At 46.4% G+C, this 18,124-nt stretch overlaps 1 protein-coding gene across 3 annotated transcripts in view; it reads left to right on the forward strand.

Annotated features, from left to right (window-relative positions):
* pex1 (peroxisomal biogenesis factor 1) overlaps positions 1-18,124 on the forward strand; it is a 98,134-nt gene that overhangs the window by 5,691 nt on the left and 74,319 nt on the right. For 2 of the 3 annotated variants that reach the window (XM_038797374.1, XM_038797375.1), the window contains exons 2-4: positions 5,535-5,681; positions 7,260-7,343; positions 7,995-8,109. In XM_038797374.1, the coding sequence (XP_038653302.1) occupies positions 5,535-5,681; positions 7,260-7,343; positions 7,995-8,109 (346 nt within the window). Of the gene's footprint in view, positions 1-5,534; positions 5,682-7,259; positions 7,344-7,994; positions 8,110-18,124 lie in introns of those variants that run through there. The other variant, XM_038797376.1, reaches the window with a different exon arrangement.

Consider the following 18,124-nt stretch of genomic DNA (forward strand, 5'->3'; position numbering starts at 1 on the left):
GTTCTGGGCTGTTTTAAACAGGAGTCCCTCCAGCTTTGTCCCTCCTCCATTTGGATTCACTGGGAATGCCTCACTTATGCCCAGGTTGAGTTTGTAACCTGAGAAGGTTCCGAATTCTTTCAGGATCTGCATGATTGCTTTCGCTCCTTCCTGTGGCTTTGAGACGTATAGGAGCAGATCATCCGCATAGAGTGAGACTCTGTGCTCTCTATCTCCTCTTTGGATGCCCCTCCAGCTTTTTGCTTCCCGCAGGGCTATCGCCAGGGGTTCGATTACTAGTGCGAACAGGAGTGGGGTCAGCGGGCAGCCTTGCCTTGTGCCTCTTTGTAGCTGGAAGTATTCAGAGCTGATGGTGTTGGTTCGAATGCCTTGGGAGCGTTGTACCGGTCTCACCCAGGTGGCAAATCCTGCTCCTAGCCCAAACCGTTCCAGTACTTCAAGGAGATACTTCCATTCGATTCTGTCAAAGGCCTTTTCTGCATCCAGGGAGACGATCACCTCTGGTGTTCTCTCCCCATGGGAGGCCATTATTACATTCAACAGCCGCCTGATGTTTGCAGAGAGCTGCCTACCCTTGTCCGTTTGGTCCTCTGCGACCACTTTTGGTACACAGCTCTGCAGTCTTTAAGCCAAGAACGTTGCGAGTATTTTCACATCCAAATGGGTCGATAATCAACATTCCGTCAAGTCTTTGTCATTTTTGGGTATCAGTGAAATTGTGGCTTGCACTAGTGTAGGAGGCAAAGTGCCCCTTGCCAGCGAGTCCGCGAGCATGTACCTTCGATGCGGGGCCAGGGCCGGTGCAAGTTTTTTTGGGAACTTGTCAGGTCCCGACGCCTTACCCGCCTACATGGAGCTGATGCTCTCCATGATTTCTTCCAGATCTATTGGTGCTTCCAGTTCCCCCTCCCATCTGTCCTCATCCAAGACTGGTATTTCCAGTCTGTCTAGGAACTGTTTCATCCCCGTCGGGGGGCTCGGAGTTGTATAGCCCTCGGTAGAAGGTCTTGGTTGCTTGGTTGACCTCTTTTTGTTCTGCTTTCAATCTGCCTCTGCCATCCTTTACCTGCGCTATTTTCCTTGTAGCTGCCTGCTTTCTCAGATGGTGAGCCAGTAGGCGGCCAGCTTATCTCCGTGTTCCTAGAAGGTCCCCTGTGTCTGGCTGAGTTGGTTACACTGCTTTCCTGGTGGATAGCAGGCTAAAGTCCATTTGCAGCTTTTTCCTCTACGCCAACAGCTCTACGGTCGGGAGGGCAGAATTTAAAGGGAAAATGTCGAAGTTCAATTGTGACAGTTTTACAGGGAGCTTCCTGCCGGCAACTTCCCCACCGTTATCAAACCACACTTAATAATTTTTTTGGGGACCTGAGGAGATTCTCATCGGTTTAGCCCACACTTAGAATTTTTTTCAACACTGGGGAGCTGAACTTTAAGATCGGGCCGCACGGAATGTGGCGACCAAGGGGCTTTTCACAGTAACTTCATTGCAGTGTTCATGTATGCCTACTTGTGACAATAAAGATTATTAAAATTATTTTGAAACGGTGCCCCAATTTCTAAATGAGCTTGTGAGTCTCCCACACCCTTATCCAAGGGCAGTGTGACCCCCACTCACATGGGCATTACCCCCCCCCCCCCCCCCCCCTTAGACCCCTATTCTCTTTACAGCCTCCCCCACCTCCAGGGCCCCACCCAGCACCGTTTTGTGTGACATGTCTTCATTCTTCTTTAATCGTGGTTTCCCACCCACTTTGGTCGACAGAGCTCTCAACCTTGTCAGACCCATCTCCAGCACTTCTGCTCTCACCCCTTCCGCTCCGTCCGAGAACAGGTTAGGGTCCCCCTTGTCCTCATTTTTCACCCCAACAGCCTCCGCATTCAAAGAATCATCCATCGCCAATTCTACCAACTCCAGCATGATTCCATCACTAAACGCATCTTCCCCTCACTCCACGTATCAGCATTTTGCAGGACCATTCCCTCCAGGATACACTGGCCCACTTCTCCATCACCCCCAACACTTCACCCTCTTCCCCGGCACCTTCCCAGGCAATCGCAGAAGGTGTAACCCTTTACCTTCTCCCTGCTCATCATCCCAGGACCAAAACACACCTTTCACGTGAGGCAGCGCTTTACGTGCACCTTCAATCTGGTCTATTGCATTCACTGCTCCCAATGCAGTCTACTTTACATTGGAGAGACTGAACGCAGACTTGGTGACCGCTTTGTAGAACACCTTGGGTCCTTCCACAGTAGGACCCAGACCTTCCTGTCGCTTGCCATTTCAACTCACCATCCCGCTCTCACGTCCACATGTCCGTCCTTGGCCTGTTGCAACGTTCCAGTGAAGCCCAGTGCAAACTGGAGGAACAGCACCACATCGAGCGATGAGGTGCATTACAGCCTTCTGGACTTAACATTGTGTTCAAAAACTTCAGACTGTGAACTTTCTCTTCCACCTTCACCCCTGGCTGGTTTAGCTCACTAGGCTAAATCGTTGGCTTTTAAAGCAGGCCAGCAGCACGGTTCGATTCCCGTACCAGCCTCCCCGGACAGGTGCCGGAATGTGGCTACTAGGGGCTTCTCACAGTAACTTCATTGAAGCCTACTCGTGACAATAAGCGATTTTCATTTTCATTTCATTTCATTTTTATTTCTATCAATTTATTTTAATTTCTTCCATTGATCTGTTTTTCCCTCAGCCTTGTTTCCCCTTCCTCCACCCCACTTGGGCCATCTGTTTCCTGTTGCCATTTGACACACTGCTCACTGTTGCTCTGCCATTCGTACATTCTAATCTCTTTATGTGCCATTACCAGCACCCTTCTTGGTCTTATTCCCCATTTACCCCCATTTACATTCCTTTTGTCTTTCTATTCTCAACACCTTTGTTAATTTCCACCTATCGCTGGTCTCTATCCAGCCCCACTGCTCTACGCTTACCCATTACAGTATAAATCCGAGCCTATTTCCATTTCTCTCCAGCTTTGACAAGACTCAGTCAGACTCAAAATGTTAGCTTCCTACCCTCTCCACAGATGTTGTCAGACTTGCGATTGTCCAGTATTTTCTGTTTTTGTTTCAGATTTCAGCTTCCGCAGTAATTTGTTTTTATCATGGGGTACAAGAACCCAAGTGTGAAAAGATTCAGCAATATGTTTAAACATTTATGAAAGACATTTTGTGTCTTTCCTCTTCAGAGCAAGTCACTGGCAAATACAATCTGTGCCAAATTTTGCAAAATAAGCTTTTTGTTCTAATTATTATTACTAATTGTTCTCAAGTATATTTGGGACCACATTCAATTGAATTCGATGTTTGGAAAATATTGTAAAACAAGCAAACAAAAATGTATTTTAAAGATAATCCATCCACTTTACTCTGTTAATCAAAAGCTAAATAATCAAAATAACAATGTCAAAAATTAAACTCTGAAGGTGTAATTATTTAAATCTAGATATACACTTTCAGAATTACCCACAACGTGGGTTATTCCTGAGAGCTGACACTGATGCCTGAATTTTGTGTTGGAGTTCCTCCAGTATCCCACCATAATACTATCAGTGAAAACGCCAAAGAAATGGTGCTGACGTTATGACAGGATTGGGAGAACAGCCACAGAAATTCCACCCAGGTCTTCACTTTGATAACATTTTTGTTTTGAAAGTCTGTAAATGCCTTGGGTCATTTTTCTATGGTAAGGATAGACTGGAAACTCTTTATGGGTCTTTGGGTTGGACCTTGCAGTCAGCGGTGAACCAATAGCACTTTCTCCTGACCTTGAATAAAACGGCCCAAACAAATCTGGAGATCCTGGTGTCAATTTCCCTTTACCGAAATGGATTTTAAATCTGGCACCAAGTCGAGGATCTCCATGTATCCAGCATCAATGATGTCAGCAAATCATGTGCAAAACCTATCAGATTGAAGTATTCTAGTTGGTAAGCCAGGAGGTTAAAAGCTTTGACAAAGGGTCATCTGAACTCGAAACATTAGTTCTTTTCTCTCCCTATGGATGCTGCCAGACCTGCTGAGATTTTCCAGCATTTTCTCTTTGGTTTCGCATTCCAGCATCCGCAGTAATATGCTTTTAAGCAATTATTATTATTGCTTTTAAAGTACATTTTCAGATAATTAAATAAATTATATTATTAAATTATATAAATTAAAATATAATCTTTAAAAACGTTTTGAAAATATTTGTATCTTTAAGAATCATAACGGAAAAGTTTGACATTCCAAAAAAATAACATTAGCTTTCAGTGAGGGTTTAGCTGTAATTCTAAACCTGATGCACTGTTTAAAAATCCAATTATACCTCATTCAACAAGATGCTGGGATTTTCAAGGGTTTTTACAGAGAGGCCATACAGCATAAAAGTGAAAGTATTAATCAATTCACTGCTTAAAGATTGTACTCAGTGGGTGGGAGGATCTTCAGCAGGAGATCCACTGGAGAAACATACAATTATAGAACATAGAACAGTACAGCACAGAACAGGCCCTTCGGCCCTCAATGTTGTGCCGAGCCATGATCACCCTACTCAAACCCACATATCCACCCTATACCCGTAACCCAACAACCCCCCCCCCCCCCCCCCCTTAACCTTACTTTTTTATTAGGACACTACGGGCAATTTAGTATGGCCAATCCACCTAACCCGCACATCTTTGGACTGTGGGAGGAAACCGGAGCACCCGGAGGAAACCCACGCACACAGGGGGAGGACGTGCAGACTCCACACAGACAGTGACCCAGCCGGGAATCGAACCTGGGACCCTGGAGCTGTGAAGCATTTATGCTAACCACCATGCTACCCTGCTGCCCCCTTATTATAGAGAGGAACTTTGGATTTCTTTGTAATTCTTCATATGTGTAGACTCCCAAATTTGCTATTGATTTCAGTAAACTAATAATGGTTAATGTTGACAGTTTTTCCATCATTACTATTGCAAATTTCAAACCGAGGGCCGGTTTAGCTCAGTTGGTTTGTGATGCAGAGTAAAGCCAACAGCGCGGGTTCAATTTCCGTACCAGCTGATGTTATTAGGAAGGCTTATCTTCTCAACCTTGCCCTTCTCTTGAGGTGTGGGGATCCTCAGGTTAAATCACCACCAGTCGGCTCTCCCGCTCCCCTCCCCCCTCGAAGGGGAAAGCAGCCTATGGTCATCTGGGACAATGGTGACTTTACTTGCTATTACAAAAGTTGGGATGATCTCTGTCTCATGCCATCTCTCAAAGTGAGTAGGGTCAACATCTCAGCCCCTTCGCATTTTCAGTACCATATCCTGCTGATAGAAGTGCACGAGTAACCAAGTATATCCCATCACAATGCCTATGCAGATGTTGTTTAATTCTTTATGGGTGTAAAGATGTGTGGCTTATTCTAAGACACAGAATCCCTAGCTGATGGAATACTGGTGTGGTGCAATTGTATCATTTGTTTTGTAGTGTTTAGACAATTGAGCACTAATGTTATTTTGTTTTCTCTTAGTACAATGCTTACGTAATTACCTTTCTTTTACAATGTTTAGTGCCAAGCAATTGAATTATCCTGGGGTCTTCAGCAGTCAGCATTTCTAAGTTGGGTGGGACGGAGATATACTGGACTTGAAGGAGAAAACATTGCAGAGATCAATAGACAACTGGGAGAAAAACTTGGTCTCAAAGATGGAGAACAGGTCTGTAACTTTCAACTTCAATTTCTCAATTGCTTGGTGATCATTAAGTTGAAGATGGGTCTGGTATTTTCTGGATTATCTATCTCCTTGTAATATTTTACCTTGGTTCTAATTATAATCTCTGGTTCAATTATCATTATTGAAAATATTTAATCCCTTGCTTTTATCCGACCTCATACATACCCAATGGTTTTCAATTTTTATAAAAGCAAAATACTGTGTGAATGCAGATCAGAAATAAAAACAGAAAGTGCTGGTAAACCTCAGCAGGTCTGGCAGCACCTATGGAGACAGAAAAGAGTTAATATTTTGAGTCCAATATGACTTCTTCAGAACTCAATATTTTTTGGTTAAGGAGTCCTGTAATATATTGTGAAATTCTTCCTCCTTCCCACTCACTATTTTTATACATTATATTTATATAAATATTAAAAATGAAAATGAAGTAAAACACTATTAAATTAATGAAAATGCGAACATTAAAAATGTATTTTATCAAATGTAAAATTTGGTGCAATGTTCATATGTTTGGAAACCTTTCATAGAATCATAGAATTTACAGTGCAGAAGAAGGCCATTCGGCCCATCGATTCTGCACCAACCCTTGGAAAGAGCCCCTGACTTAAGCCCATGCCTCAACCCATCCCAGTAACCCCACCTAACCTTTTTGGACACTTAAGGGCAATTTAGCATGGACAAGCCACCTAACCTGCACATCTTTGGACTGTGGGAGGAAACCGCAGACATGGGGAGAAAGTGCAAATTCCACGCGCACACACAGTCACCCGGGTTGAAATTGAAGCCGTGACCCTGGAGCTGTGAGGCAGCAGTGCTAGCTACTGTGCCACCGTGCCGTCCAGGATGTTTTTCTCCAGAACCCTGGTTGAAAAACACTGTACTAACCCCTCACTCTTCTGACCCATGGCCTTCCAGACATTGACTTGATATTCTTCCTTGCATCCACCTTTTGTGCTTATCCTTCCAGGTTTTAGACGGTTTAGCATCTGTAACATTCCACTGATACACCAGGCACACAGTAGTTTCATTGGTTATGGGTCTTGTGCTCAGCTAGCATGACTGTCCTCTACCAGGTCCAACTTGACTTCCTCACATCATACTGCTGTTCCATCTGCATAAGCCTCCAAGATCATCCTTGAGATTGAAATAATTCCAAACTAATTTTCTTCTTTACCTTATTTTTTACCCACATCTTTGATACTGAATGTAAGGAACTAATCAATGACTTTGTGTGGGGAAAAATTGACTAATCTGCATAACTGTTTCACGTTATAGCCTGTTATCACCTCTACACTTCCAAACCACACACCCAAATTACAGTTTCACTTTTGCCAACCCTCCCAGAGCTGTAACTAATCATGTATGCAACACATTTAACTGTTCTGTTGATCACTTCCTGATTATCCAATTTCTGTTATTGGCTCAGCTTTTTGTCATCATTGGCCTGTCCCTATCTGCCACCATTATCCCTACCTCAGTTTTCTCTGCTTGGTACGCAATGAATTGTGCTTTTGCTTTTGTGTTGAAATAATGAATTTGCATTTATTTTCTGTGATTCAGGTGTTTCTTAGGCCCTGTGCACAAGTGTCATCCTGTCAACGAGCTGCGGTGGAACCCCTTTCAGCTAGTGACTGGGAAATATTGGTACTAGATTATTTTCTTAACTATTATTTACAAAAGATAATCCAATAATGTGCAGTTTTTAAATATACACGTCTATACTACATTTGAGATTCATTCCACAAATTCTAATTCAGGCATGCACAATGGATTTCTCCATTGTTAGAACTTCTTATATTTTAAGCTTATTAACACTGCAGATATTTGGCCATCGTTGTAAGGACACATTTCGTTGCAATGCTATATAAGAGCATAAGAACTAGGAGCAGGAGTAGGTCACCTGACCCTTCGAGCCTGCTCTGCCATTCAGTGAGATCATGGCTGATCTTTTGTGGACTTAGCTCCACTTTCCCGCCCGAACACCATAGCCCTTTATTCCTTTATTCTTCAAAAAACTATCTTTACCTTGAAAATACTAAATATACTTCTCATAGTTCAGGTAGATGCAGTCTGAAGTTTCACAAGCCCATCATTATTCTGCACTGCACCTGTAATGAAAGCACCTGCTAGTTTAACATTTTATTTCTTTAGTTCATTCGCCTTCACATAAACGTATTCGTAGTGCTACTTTTTTACTACAAAATAAATTATGTTATTTTTAATTGGATGACGACTGCTTACAATCAAGTACCATGCAGATAATAATCCCAGATTCATTTTATGTGATTTTTGTAGGAGCTCCATAGTACATCCCTTGAAAGACATATTATGGACCAGATCAGAATAGTCTTTCCTGGAGGAATATTTCCAATATGGGTAGGGAAGCATACTGTGATATATATTGAAGTTGGTAAGTAAATGAAGTGTGAATCAGTGAAAAATGGTGTTGCTTCATTATATTTATACACATTAAGTTAGGATATTTATATTCGTGCAACCCCACCATCTCAAAAATCAAGTGCCAAACTCTGAAAATCAAGAGATTGGCTGCTGATGTGAATCTACAATAATATATTGTTTCCCTGGTGCCAAAGTCAAGGATGTCAGTGAGTAGTTGCAGATCATCCTGAGGGGTTAGGAATAACCAGAGCTCATAATCCATATTGTTACCGATGACAGAAGTAGGAAGAGTGATGAGGTCCTGCAGGCAGCTAGGGGAAAAGACTAGCAAGCAGGACCTCAAAGGTAGTCCCTGGTTTTAGTGAGTATAGAAAAAGGAGGATAGAGCGTATGAATGCGTCGCTATGCGGTGCAGGAGGGAGGGTTTTAAATTCCTGGGACAATATTAGTGGTTCTGAGGGCAATGAGAGCTGTAAAGACCAGACAAATTGCACCTGAACAAATGAGCAGCAGTCTGAATATAGAAAGCAGAAGGAAATTAAAAAAGAAATGAGAAGCAAAGAACGTTATTAGACTCTTCTCAAACTAACATGGTCGGAAATCAAAAGTCTTCTCGAGACATAGGAATAATAAAAGGGTGGTAAATAGAGGACCGATTTAAGGATCAAGAAGGAGATTTATGTATGAAGGCAGAGGGCATGCTGAGGTACTTTACAAAGGGACCAATATATTTGCATGATGGGTTGCTTGTATTTGGGCGTTTGGAGAGGATTTAAATTAACTTGACTAGAGTGGTGAGTGGATGGATGGGAATCAGAACGTAGGATTAAAGAGAAAAATCAAGGTGCACAAATAATTGGGAGAGACAGATAATATTTGATTAAGAAATAGTGGGGCTTGAATAAGAGGGAATGCAGTAAGGCATATATTAGGTTTACTGTACATGTATGTAAACGTGCAGAGTGTGGTAAATAAGGTTGATGAACTGCGGTGCAGATAGCCAGGTGGGAGTATGTTGGGTGATAAGAACAGAGAACATATCAGGTAAGCTCTTCCTTTCTTTTTCTTTTTCTTGTTTTTTTTTTAATCTAGAGGTGATGTCAGGGAAGGCAGTACAATGCTCCTCCTGCAGAATGTTTGAGGTGAGGGACGCCGTCAGTGTCCCTGCTGATTTCATCTGTGGGAAGTGCACCCAACTCCAGCTCCTCAAAAACCGTGTTAGGGACCTGGAGCTTGAACTGGATGAACTTCGGATCATTCGGGAGGCAGAGGGGGTCATAGATAGGAGCTTCAGGGAAGTAGTTACACCAAAGACTGGAGATAGATGGGTAACTGTCAGAGGGACTGGGAAGAAGCAGTCAGTGCAAGGACCCCCTGCGGTCGTTCCCCTGAGTAACAAGTATACCGTTTTGGATACTTGTGGGGGGGGGGACTTACCAGGGGTAAGCCATGGGGTACGGGCCTCTGGCACGGAGTCTGTCCCTGTTGCTCAGAAGGGAAGGGGGGAAAGGAGTAGAACATTAGTAATTGGGGTCTCAATAGTCAGGGGCACAGATAGGAGATTTTGTGGGAGCGAGAGAGACTCACGTTTGGTATGTTGCCTCCCAGGTGCAAGGGTACGTGATGTCTCAGATCGTGTTTTCCGGGTCCTTAAGGGGGAGGGGGAGCAGCCCCAAGTCGTAGTCCACATTGGCACTAACGACATAGGTAGGAAAGGGGACAAGGATGTCAGGCAGGCCTTTAGGGAGCTAGGATGGAAGCTCAGAGCGAGAACAAACAGAGTTGTTATCTCTGGGTTGTTGCCCGTGCCACGTGATAGTGAGATGAGGAATAGGGAGAGATTCAGATTTCTGGATAACTGGGGCTCTTTCTGGGGAAGGTGGGACCTCTATAGACAGGATGGTCTACATCTGAATCTGAGGGGCACCAATATCCTGGGGGGGAGATTTGTTAGTGCTCTTTGGGGGGGTTTAAACTAATTCAGCAGAGGCATGGGAACCTGGATTGTAGTTTTGGGGTACGGGAGATTGAGAGTATAGAGGTCAGGAGCACAGATTTGACTTCGCAGGAGGGTGCCAGTGTTCAGGTAGGTGATTTGAAGTGTGTCTACATCAATGCCAGGAGTATACGAAATAAGGTAGGAGAACTGGCAGCATGGGTTGGTACCTGGGACTTCGATGTTGTGGCCATTTCAGAGACATGGATAGAGCAGGGACAGGAATGGTTGTTGCAGGTTCCGGGGTTTAGGTGTTTTAGTAAGCTCAGAAAAGGGGGCAAAAGAGGGGGAGGTGTGGCGCTGCTAGTCAAGGACAGTATTACGGTGGCGGAAAGGATGCTAGATGGGGACTCTTCTTCCGAGGTAGTATGGGCTGAGGTTAGAAACAGGAAAGGAGAGGTCACCCTGTTGGGAGTTTTCTATAGGCCACCTAATAGTTCTAGGGATGTAGAGGAAAGGATGGCGAAGATGATTCTGGAAAAGAGCGAAAGTAACAGGGTAGTTGTTATGGGAGACTTTAACTTTCCAAACATTGACTGGAAAAGATATAGTTCAAGTACATTAGATGGGTCGTTCTTTGTACAATGTGTGCAGGAGGGTTTCTTGACACAATATGTTGACAGGCCAACAAGAGGCGAGGCCACATTGGATTTGGTTTTGGGTAATGAACCAGGCCAGGTGTTAGATCTGGAGGTAGGTGAGCACTTTGGAAACAGTGACCACAATTCGGTGACCTTTACGTTAGTGATGGAAAGGGATAAGTATACCCCGCAGGGCAAGAGTTATAGCTGGGGGAAGGGCAATTATGATGCCATTAGACATGACTTAGGATGTGTAGGTTGGAGAAGTAGGCTGCAAGGGTTGGGCACACTGGATATGTGGAGCTTGTTCAAGGAACAGCTATTGCATGTTCTTGATAAGTACGTACCAGTCAGGCAGGGAGGAAGGGGTCGAGCGAGGGAACCTCGGTTTACCAAAGAAGTGGAATCTCTTGTTAAGAGGAAGAAGGAGGCCTATGTGAAGATGAGGCGTGAAGTTTCAGTTGGGGCGCTTGATAGTTACAAGGAAGTGAGGAAGGATCTAAAGAGAGAGCTGAGACGAGCAAGGAGGGGACATGAGAAGTCTTTGGCAGGTAGGATCAAGGAAAACCCAAAAGCTTTCTATAGGTATGTCAGGAATAAAAGAATGACTAGGGTAAGAGTAGGGTCAGTCAAGGACAGTGGTGGGAAGTTGTATGTGGAGGCTGAGGAGATAAGCGAGATACTAAATGAATACTTTTCGGCAGTATTCACTCAGGAAAAAGATAATATTGTGGAAGAGAATGCTGAGACCCAGGCTATTAGAATAGATGGCATTGAGGTGCGTAGGGAAGAAGTGTTGGCAATTCTGGACACGGTGAAAATAGATAAGTCCCCGGGGCCTGATGGGATTTATCCTAGGATTCTCTGGGAAGCCAGGGAAGAGATTGCTGAGCCTTTGGCTTTGATTTTTAGGTCATCATTGGCTACAGGAATAGTGCCAGAGGACTGGAGGATAGCAAATGTGGTCCCTTTGTTCAAGAAGGGGAGTAGAGATAACTCCGGTAACTATAGGCCGTTGAGCCTAACGTCTGTGGTGGGTAAAGTCTTGGAGAGGATTATAAAAGATATGATTTATAATCATCTAGATAGGAATAATATGATTAGGGATAGTCAGCATGGTTTTGTGAAGGGTAGGTCATGCCTCACAAACCTTATCGAGTTCTTTGAGAAGGTGACTGAACAGGTAGACGAGGGTAGAGCAGTTGATGTGGTGTATATGGATTTCAGTAAAGCGTTTGATAAGGTTCCCCACGGTCGGCTATTGCAGAAAATACGGAGGCTGGGGATTGAGGGTGATTTAGAGATGTGGATCAGAAATTGGCTAGTTGAAAGAAGACAGAGAGTGGTAGTTGATGGGAAATGTTCAGAATGGAGTTCAGTTACGAGTGGCGTACCACAAGGATCTGTTCTGGGGCCGTTGCTGTTTGTCATTTTTATAAATGACCTAGAGGAGGGCGCAGAAGGATGGGTGAGTAAATTTGCAGACAACACTAAAGTCGGTGGAGTTGTAGACAGTGCGGAAGGATGTTGCAAATTACAGAGGGACATAGATAAGCTGCAGAGCTGGGCTGAGAGGTGGCAAATGGAGTTTAATGTGGAGAAGTGTGAGGTGATTCACTTTGGAAAGAATAACAGGAATGCGGAATATTTGGCTCATGGTAAAATTCTTGGTAGTGTGGATGAGCAGAGGGATCTCGGTGTCCATGTACATAGATCCCTGAAAGTTGCCACCCAGGTTGATAGGGTTGTGAAGAAGGCCTATGGTGTGTTGGCCTTTATTGGAAGAGGGATTGAGTTCCGGAGCCATGAGGTCATGTTGCAGTTGTACAAAACTCTAGTACGGCCGCATTTGGAGTATTGCGTACAGTTCTGGTCGCCTCATTATAGGAAGGACGTGGAAGCTTTGGAACGGGTGCAGAGGAGATTTACCAGGATGTTGCCTGGTATGGAGGGAAAATCTTATGAGGAAAGGCTGATGGACTTGAGGTTGTTTTCGTCAGTGAAGAGTTTCAGGTACCTAGGGGTGCAGGTGGCCAGGAGTTGGGGGGCTCTTCATAAGCTTAACTTCACCAGACTAGTGGAACAGATGGAGGAGGAATTTAAAAGGTGGGACATGGTGCCGCTATCGCTGGCGGGCAGAGTGCAATCCGTCAAAATGACGGTTCTCCCGAGGTTCTTGTTCCTCTTCCAGTGCTTGCCCATCTTTATCCCTAGGGCCTTTTTTAAAAGGGTGACCAGCAGCATCATGGGATTTGTTTGGGCGCATGGCAACCCGAGGGTGAAGAGGGTCTTCTTGGAGCGGAGTAGGGATGTGGGGGGGCTGACGTTGCCCAACCTCTCGGGGTACTACCGTGCGGCCAACGTGTCGATGGTGCGTAAGTGGGTGATGGAGGGGGAGGGGGCAGCATGGAAACGGATGGAGAGAGCGTCCTGTGGGGATACAAGCCTGGGGGCCCTGGTAACGGCGCCGTGGCCGCTCCCTCCCACGAGGTATACCACGTGTCCGGTGGTGGCGGCTACCCTCAAGATTTGGGGGCAGTGGAGGCGACATAGGGGAGAAGTGGGGGGCTCGATGGAGGCTCCGTTAAGGGGGAACCATAGGTTCGTCCCGGGGAACATGGATGGGGGATTTCGGGGATGGTATAGAGCGGGCATTAGACAGCTGAAGGACCTGTTTATCGACGGAAGGTTTGCGAGCCTGGGGGAGTTGGAGGAGAAATTTGGGCTCCCGCCGGGAAACATGTTTAGATATCTGCAGGTAAAGGCATTTGCTAGACGGCAGGTGGAGGGATTCCCTGCGCTCCCCGCGAAGGGGGTGAGTGACAGGGTGCTCTCGGGGGTCTGGGTCGGGGAGGGGAAGATATCCGATATCTACAAGCTTATGCAGGAGGTGGAAGAGGCGTCAGTAGAGGAGCTGAAAACGAAGTGGGAGGGGGAACTGGGGGAACAGATCGATGACGGGGCATGGGCTGATGCCCTGGAGAGGGTAAATTCTTCCTCCTCGTGTGCGCGGCTTAGCCTCATCCAATTCAAGGTGCTGCATAGGGCCCACATGACTGGGACGAGGATGAGTAGGTTCTTTGGGGGTGAAGATAGGTGTGCCAGGTGCTCGGGGAGTCCAGCGAACCATGCCCATATGTTCTGGGCATGCCCGGCATTGGAGGAGTTCTGGAAGGGGGTGGCGAGGACGGTGTCAAGGGTGGTGGGATCCAGGGTCAAGCCAGGATGGGGACTCGCGATCTTTGGGGTTGGGGTAGAGCCGGGAGTGCAGGAGGCGAAAGAGGCCGGTGTGCTGGCCGTTGCGTCCCTAGTAGCCCGGCGAAGGATTTTGCTACGGTGGAAGGACGCGAGGCCCCCAAGCGTGGAGACCTGGATCAATGACATGGCGGGCTTCATTAAGCTTGAGAAGGTTAAATTTGCCCTGAGAGGATCGGTGCAAGGGTTCTTTAAACGGTGGCAACCTTTCCTCGACTTTCTGGCTCAACGATAGGGTACTGGGACAGTAGCAGCAGCAACCCGGGGGGGGGGGGGGGGGGGGGGGAGACGTTGATTATGTTGGCTTATTTATTTAAATTTGATTTATCTAATTTTAATTTATGGTTAAGTTCTCTTGTTTGGGGGGGGGGTGGGGGAATGTGATACATGTGATGTTACGGTATGGGGGGAATTGTGGGTGTTATGGGGCTGTTAGTTGCATATTACTGCTTTTTGCTATACTTGTTGTTATATTTTCTGTAAAAAATTCCAATAAAAATTATTTAAAAAAAAAGAGGTTTTCGTTAGAGAGAAGAAGGTTAAGAGGTGACTTAATAGAGGGATACAAAATGATCAGAGGGTTAGATAGGATGGACAGCGAGAGCCTTCTCCCGCGGATGGAAGTGGCTAGCACGAGGGAACATAGCCTTAAATTGAGGGGTAATAGATATAGGACAGAGGTCAGAGGTGGGTTTTTTACGCAAAGAGTGGTGAGGCTGTGGAATGCCCTACCTGCAACAGTAGTGAACTCGCCAACATTGAGGGCATTTAAAAGTTTATTGGATAAGCATATGGATGATAAGGGCATAGTGTAGGTTAGATGGCCTTTAGTTTTTTTCCATGTCGGTGCAACATCGAGGGCCGAAGGGCCTGTACTGCGCTGTATCGTTCTATGTTCTATGTTCTATAGAACATTACAGACCTGACTGGGAAAGAGCAGGAATGGATACTAAATATTCCTGAATACAAGGTGTTCAGGAAAGATAGTGAAAGAAAGGAGGGGTTGGAAGTATTGACTAAAGAGAATATAGCAATGCTGGACATTTGGCTTCCTTAAAGTAGGGATTGAAATGAAACCGAAATCGCAGTACAATTGAGGTGTATCCCCATAAGGGGGACAGATAGGACAAACAAAGTCAAAGCTCCCTGAACAATGAGGATAAGATTAAGCAGAAAAATAATGTTTATGACAGATGTCAGGTTGACAATACAACTGAGAAGCAGACAATATAGAAAGATCAGAGGAAAAGTGAAAAATGAATATGAGACGCAAATAGATTGATAGCTAACATAATAGGAAACCAAAATTCTTCTATCGGCATATGAATTGTAAAAAGATGGTAAATGGCCAATTCGGGGGACTTCCGGTGGTGGCCATGGAGTGAGTGGTCGCACATTTGATGGCTCCTTTTTGGTCCTTTTCCACCCGATTCAATGGGTATTTGCTGTTGTGAGCTCTTTGGAATTGCAGTACTCCACAGGTGGGACCGGTTTATGTTTTACCAGACGAGGGGTGTAACAAGTAAGAGGCAGTATCTTGAACGAAAGGTTATTCGAGGTGCGACACAGAGAAAGATGGCGGAGGGTGCTGGAGCGTCGTTGCCCACCCAGTGGCCCACTTAACAGCTTGTGAATTTGTTGATTTCAAAGTTCCAGCAGGAGAGGCAGAAGGCCGCAGAAGACCTGGCGAAGGTAGTGGAGCCCCTTTGGGTGGCTTTTGGGAGAGTGGAGCAGAGACTGGAGATGCAGGGTCTGGCACTCCAGAAGGTGGAGGAGTCGGTGGGAGAGCATGAGGACCGGCTGACCTCGCTGGAGGCGGAGATGGTTGTCATGGTGGAGAGCCAGAAGAGGTTGAGGGAGAAGGTGGAGGACCTCAAAAATTGTTCCAGCAGGCAGAATCTTTGGATCGTTGGGCTGCCTGAGGGGATCGAGGGAACGCAGGCCACAAAGTATATGGCAAGTACGTTGGAGAAGTTGGTAGGAGAGGGGGTCTTTAACGATCCCCGCCCCGAGGTGGACTGAGCGCACAGGGCGTTGAGGAAAAGGCCGAAGGCGGGGGGACCGCCGAGAGCCGACGGTGGTGCGGCTGCATCATTTCCTCGATGAGGTGGGCAAAGCAAACAAAAAATGCACCCGGGAAGGAAAAGTGCTGAGGATCTACCAGGACCTGGGTGCGGACTTGGCCAAGCAGCCAGACAGTTATAATCAGATCAAGGCTGCCCTCAACAAGGAAGGGGTGATATTTGCAGTGTTGTATCCTGCTCGTCTGTGTCACCAAAATCTTGAGTTTTATTTCAACGCGCTGGAGGAGGTGAGTGCATTTATGAGAGTCCATGGACTGGGAGATGTGTAAAGACTCTGAATTTTGGAGATGCTAAAATGGGAATGTAGGTTTACACAATGGGCAGATGGTTGTATTTAATGAATATGGGTTTGGAGTGGGTGAGTGTGTTTTCTTGTTTGATGTTTACTGGTTCTGGATCCTAGGTTGGACTGTTCGTGCCCTCGGCTCCTGAAGGTTTCGGGTACGATGAAGTAGATAGGGGGGTGTTGGTTCTCGAATGTGAACTGGGTGTACTCCCAGATCGATCTCTTTGTGTTAGACAAGGAGTTATCGGCGGGAGTGGTTGGATGAGTGTGTACGGTGATCACACACTGCACAAGGTGGATTTGCAGGTGGTGCAGGGGGAGGCTCAGCGGCCAAGTGGAGGTTGGATGTGGCATTGCTGGTGGACAAGGGAGTCTGTGAGAGAGTGAGGGTCACCATCCAAAATTACGTGGAGCTAAATAACTGGGAGAGATTACTGCCTTCACATTGTGGGAGGTGCTGAAAGCAGTGGTAAGGGGGTAATTCATATTGGTTCGAGTGCACAGAGAGAGGGAGAGCGGAGTGGGCTGAAATGAAATGAAAATTAAAATCGCTTATTGTCACGAGTAGGCTTCAAATGAATTTACTCTGAAAAGCCCCTAGTCGCCACATTCCGGCGCCTGTTCGGGGAGGCTGTTACAGGAATTGAACCGTGCTGCTGGCCTGCTTGGTCTGCTTTAAAAGCCAGCAATTTAGCCCGGTGAGCTAAACCATATTCGGTGGTGCTTGAGGAGGTGTTACTAATGGCGAGACAGAGGCTCCAGATGGAGTTTGGGCTGGTGTCTACTGGAAAGCTGGTGGCAGAACTGCATAGAGCAAAATGGTCGGTTTATGAGTATGTTGAGAAAATGATACGATGCTTGCGAATCAGTTGAGCAGGCAGGCAGCGGCGCGAGAGATTGGAAGGGTGAGATGAGAGGGTAACGGTGATACCGGAGCCTGAGTAGGTGAATAGGGTTTTCGAGGCGTTCTATTGGAGGTTGTATGACCTCCGGTGGGGGAGAAAGGGATGAGGCATTTCTTGGAATCATGAATCATAGAATTTACAGTGCAGAAGGAGACCATTCAGCCCATCGAGTCTGCACCGGCTCTTGGAAAGAGCACCCTACCCAAGGTCAACAACTCCACTCCATAACCCAGTAACCCCACCCAACACTAAGGGCAATTTTGGACTCTAAGGGCAATTTATCATGGCCAATCCACCTAACCTGCACATCTTTGGACTGTGGGAGGAAACCGGAGCACCCGGAGGAAACCCACGCACACATGGGGAGGATGTGCAGACTCCTCACAGACAGTGACCCAAGCCGGAATCGAACCTGGGACCCTGGAGCTGTGAAGCAATTGTGCTATCCACTATGCTACCGTTCCTCCGGGTTGTGAAGGTGCAGGGAGTGGGGGCTCCGATTGGGCTGAGGGAGGTGATAGATTGTGTGGGGCGGCAAAGGCCGGAGTGGAGTGATGGAGGCGGGAAAGGCCCCGAGGCCGGATGAGTTCTTGGTCGGGTTTTCTAAAGAGTTTGGGTTGGTGCGGGGGGGGGGGGGGGGGGGGGGGGGCCGTGCCCGTTGGTGTGTATAATGAGTTGATGGTGAGGGGGAGCTCGCCCCCACACTTCGCAGGCTTTGATATTGCTAATTTTAAAGAAGGATAAAGGCCCAGACTAGTGCGGATTGTACTGCCCGATTTCGCTGTTGAATGTGGATGCAAAATTGTTGCCGAAGGTGCAGGCATCGTCGATGTGGGATTGTGTGGTGGGGTGATAGGAGCGGACCAGATGGGGTTCATGAAGGGGCGGCAACTGTCGGCGAATGTACGGAGGCTGGTT

The sequence above is a fragment of the Scyliorhinus canicula genome, chromosome 5 (assembly GCF_902713615.1).
Source record: "Scyliorhinus canicula chromosome 5, sScyCan1.1, whole genome shotgun sequence".
In the NCBI taxonomy this organism is placed as follows: Eukaryota; Metazoa; Chordata; class Chondrichthyes; order Carcharhiniformes; family Scyliorhinidae; genus Scyliorhinus; species Scyliorhinus canicula.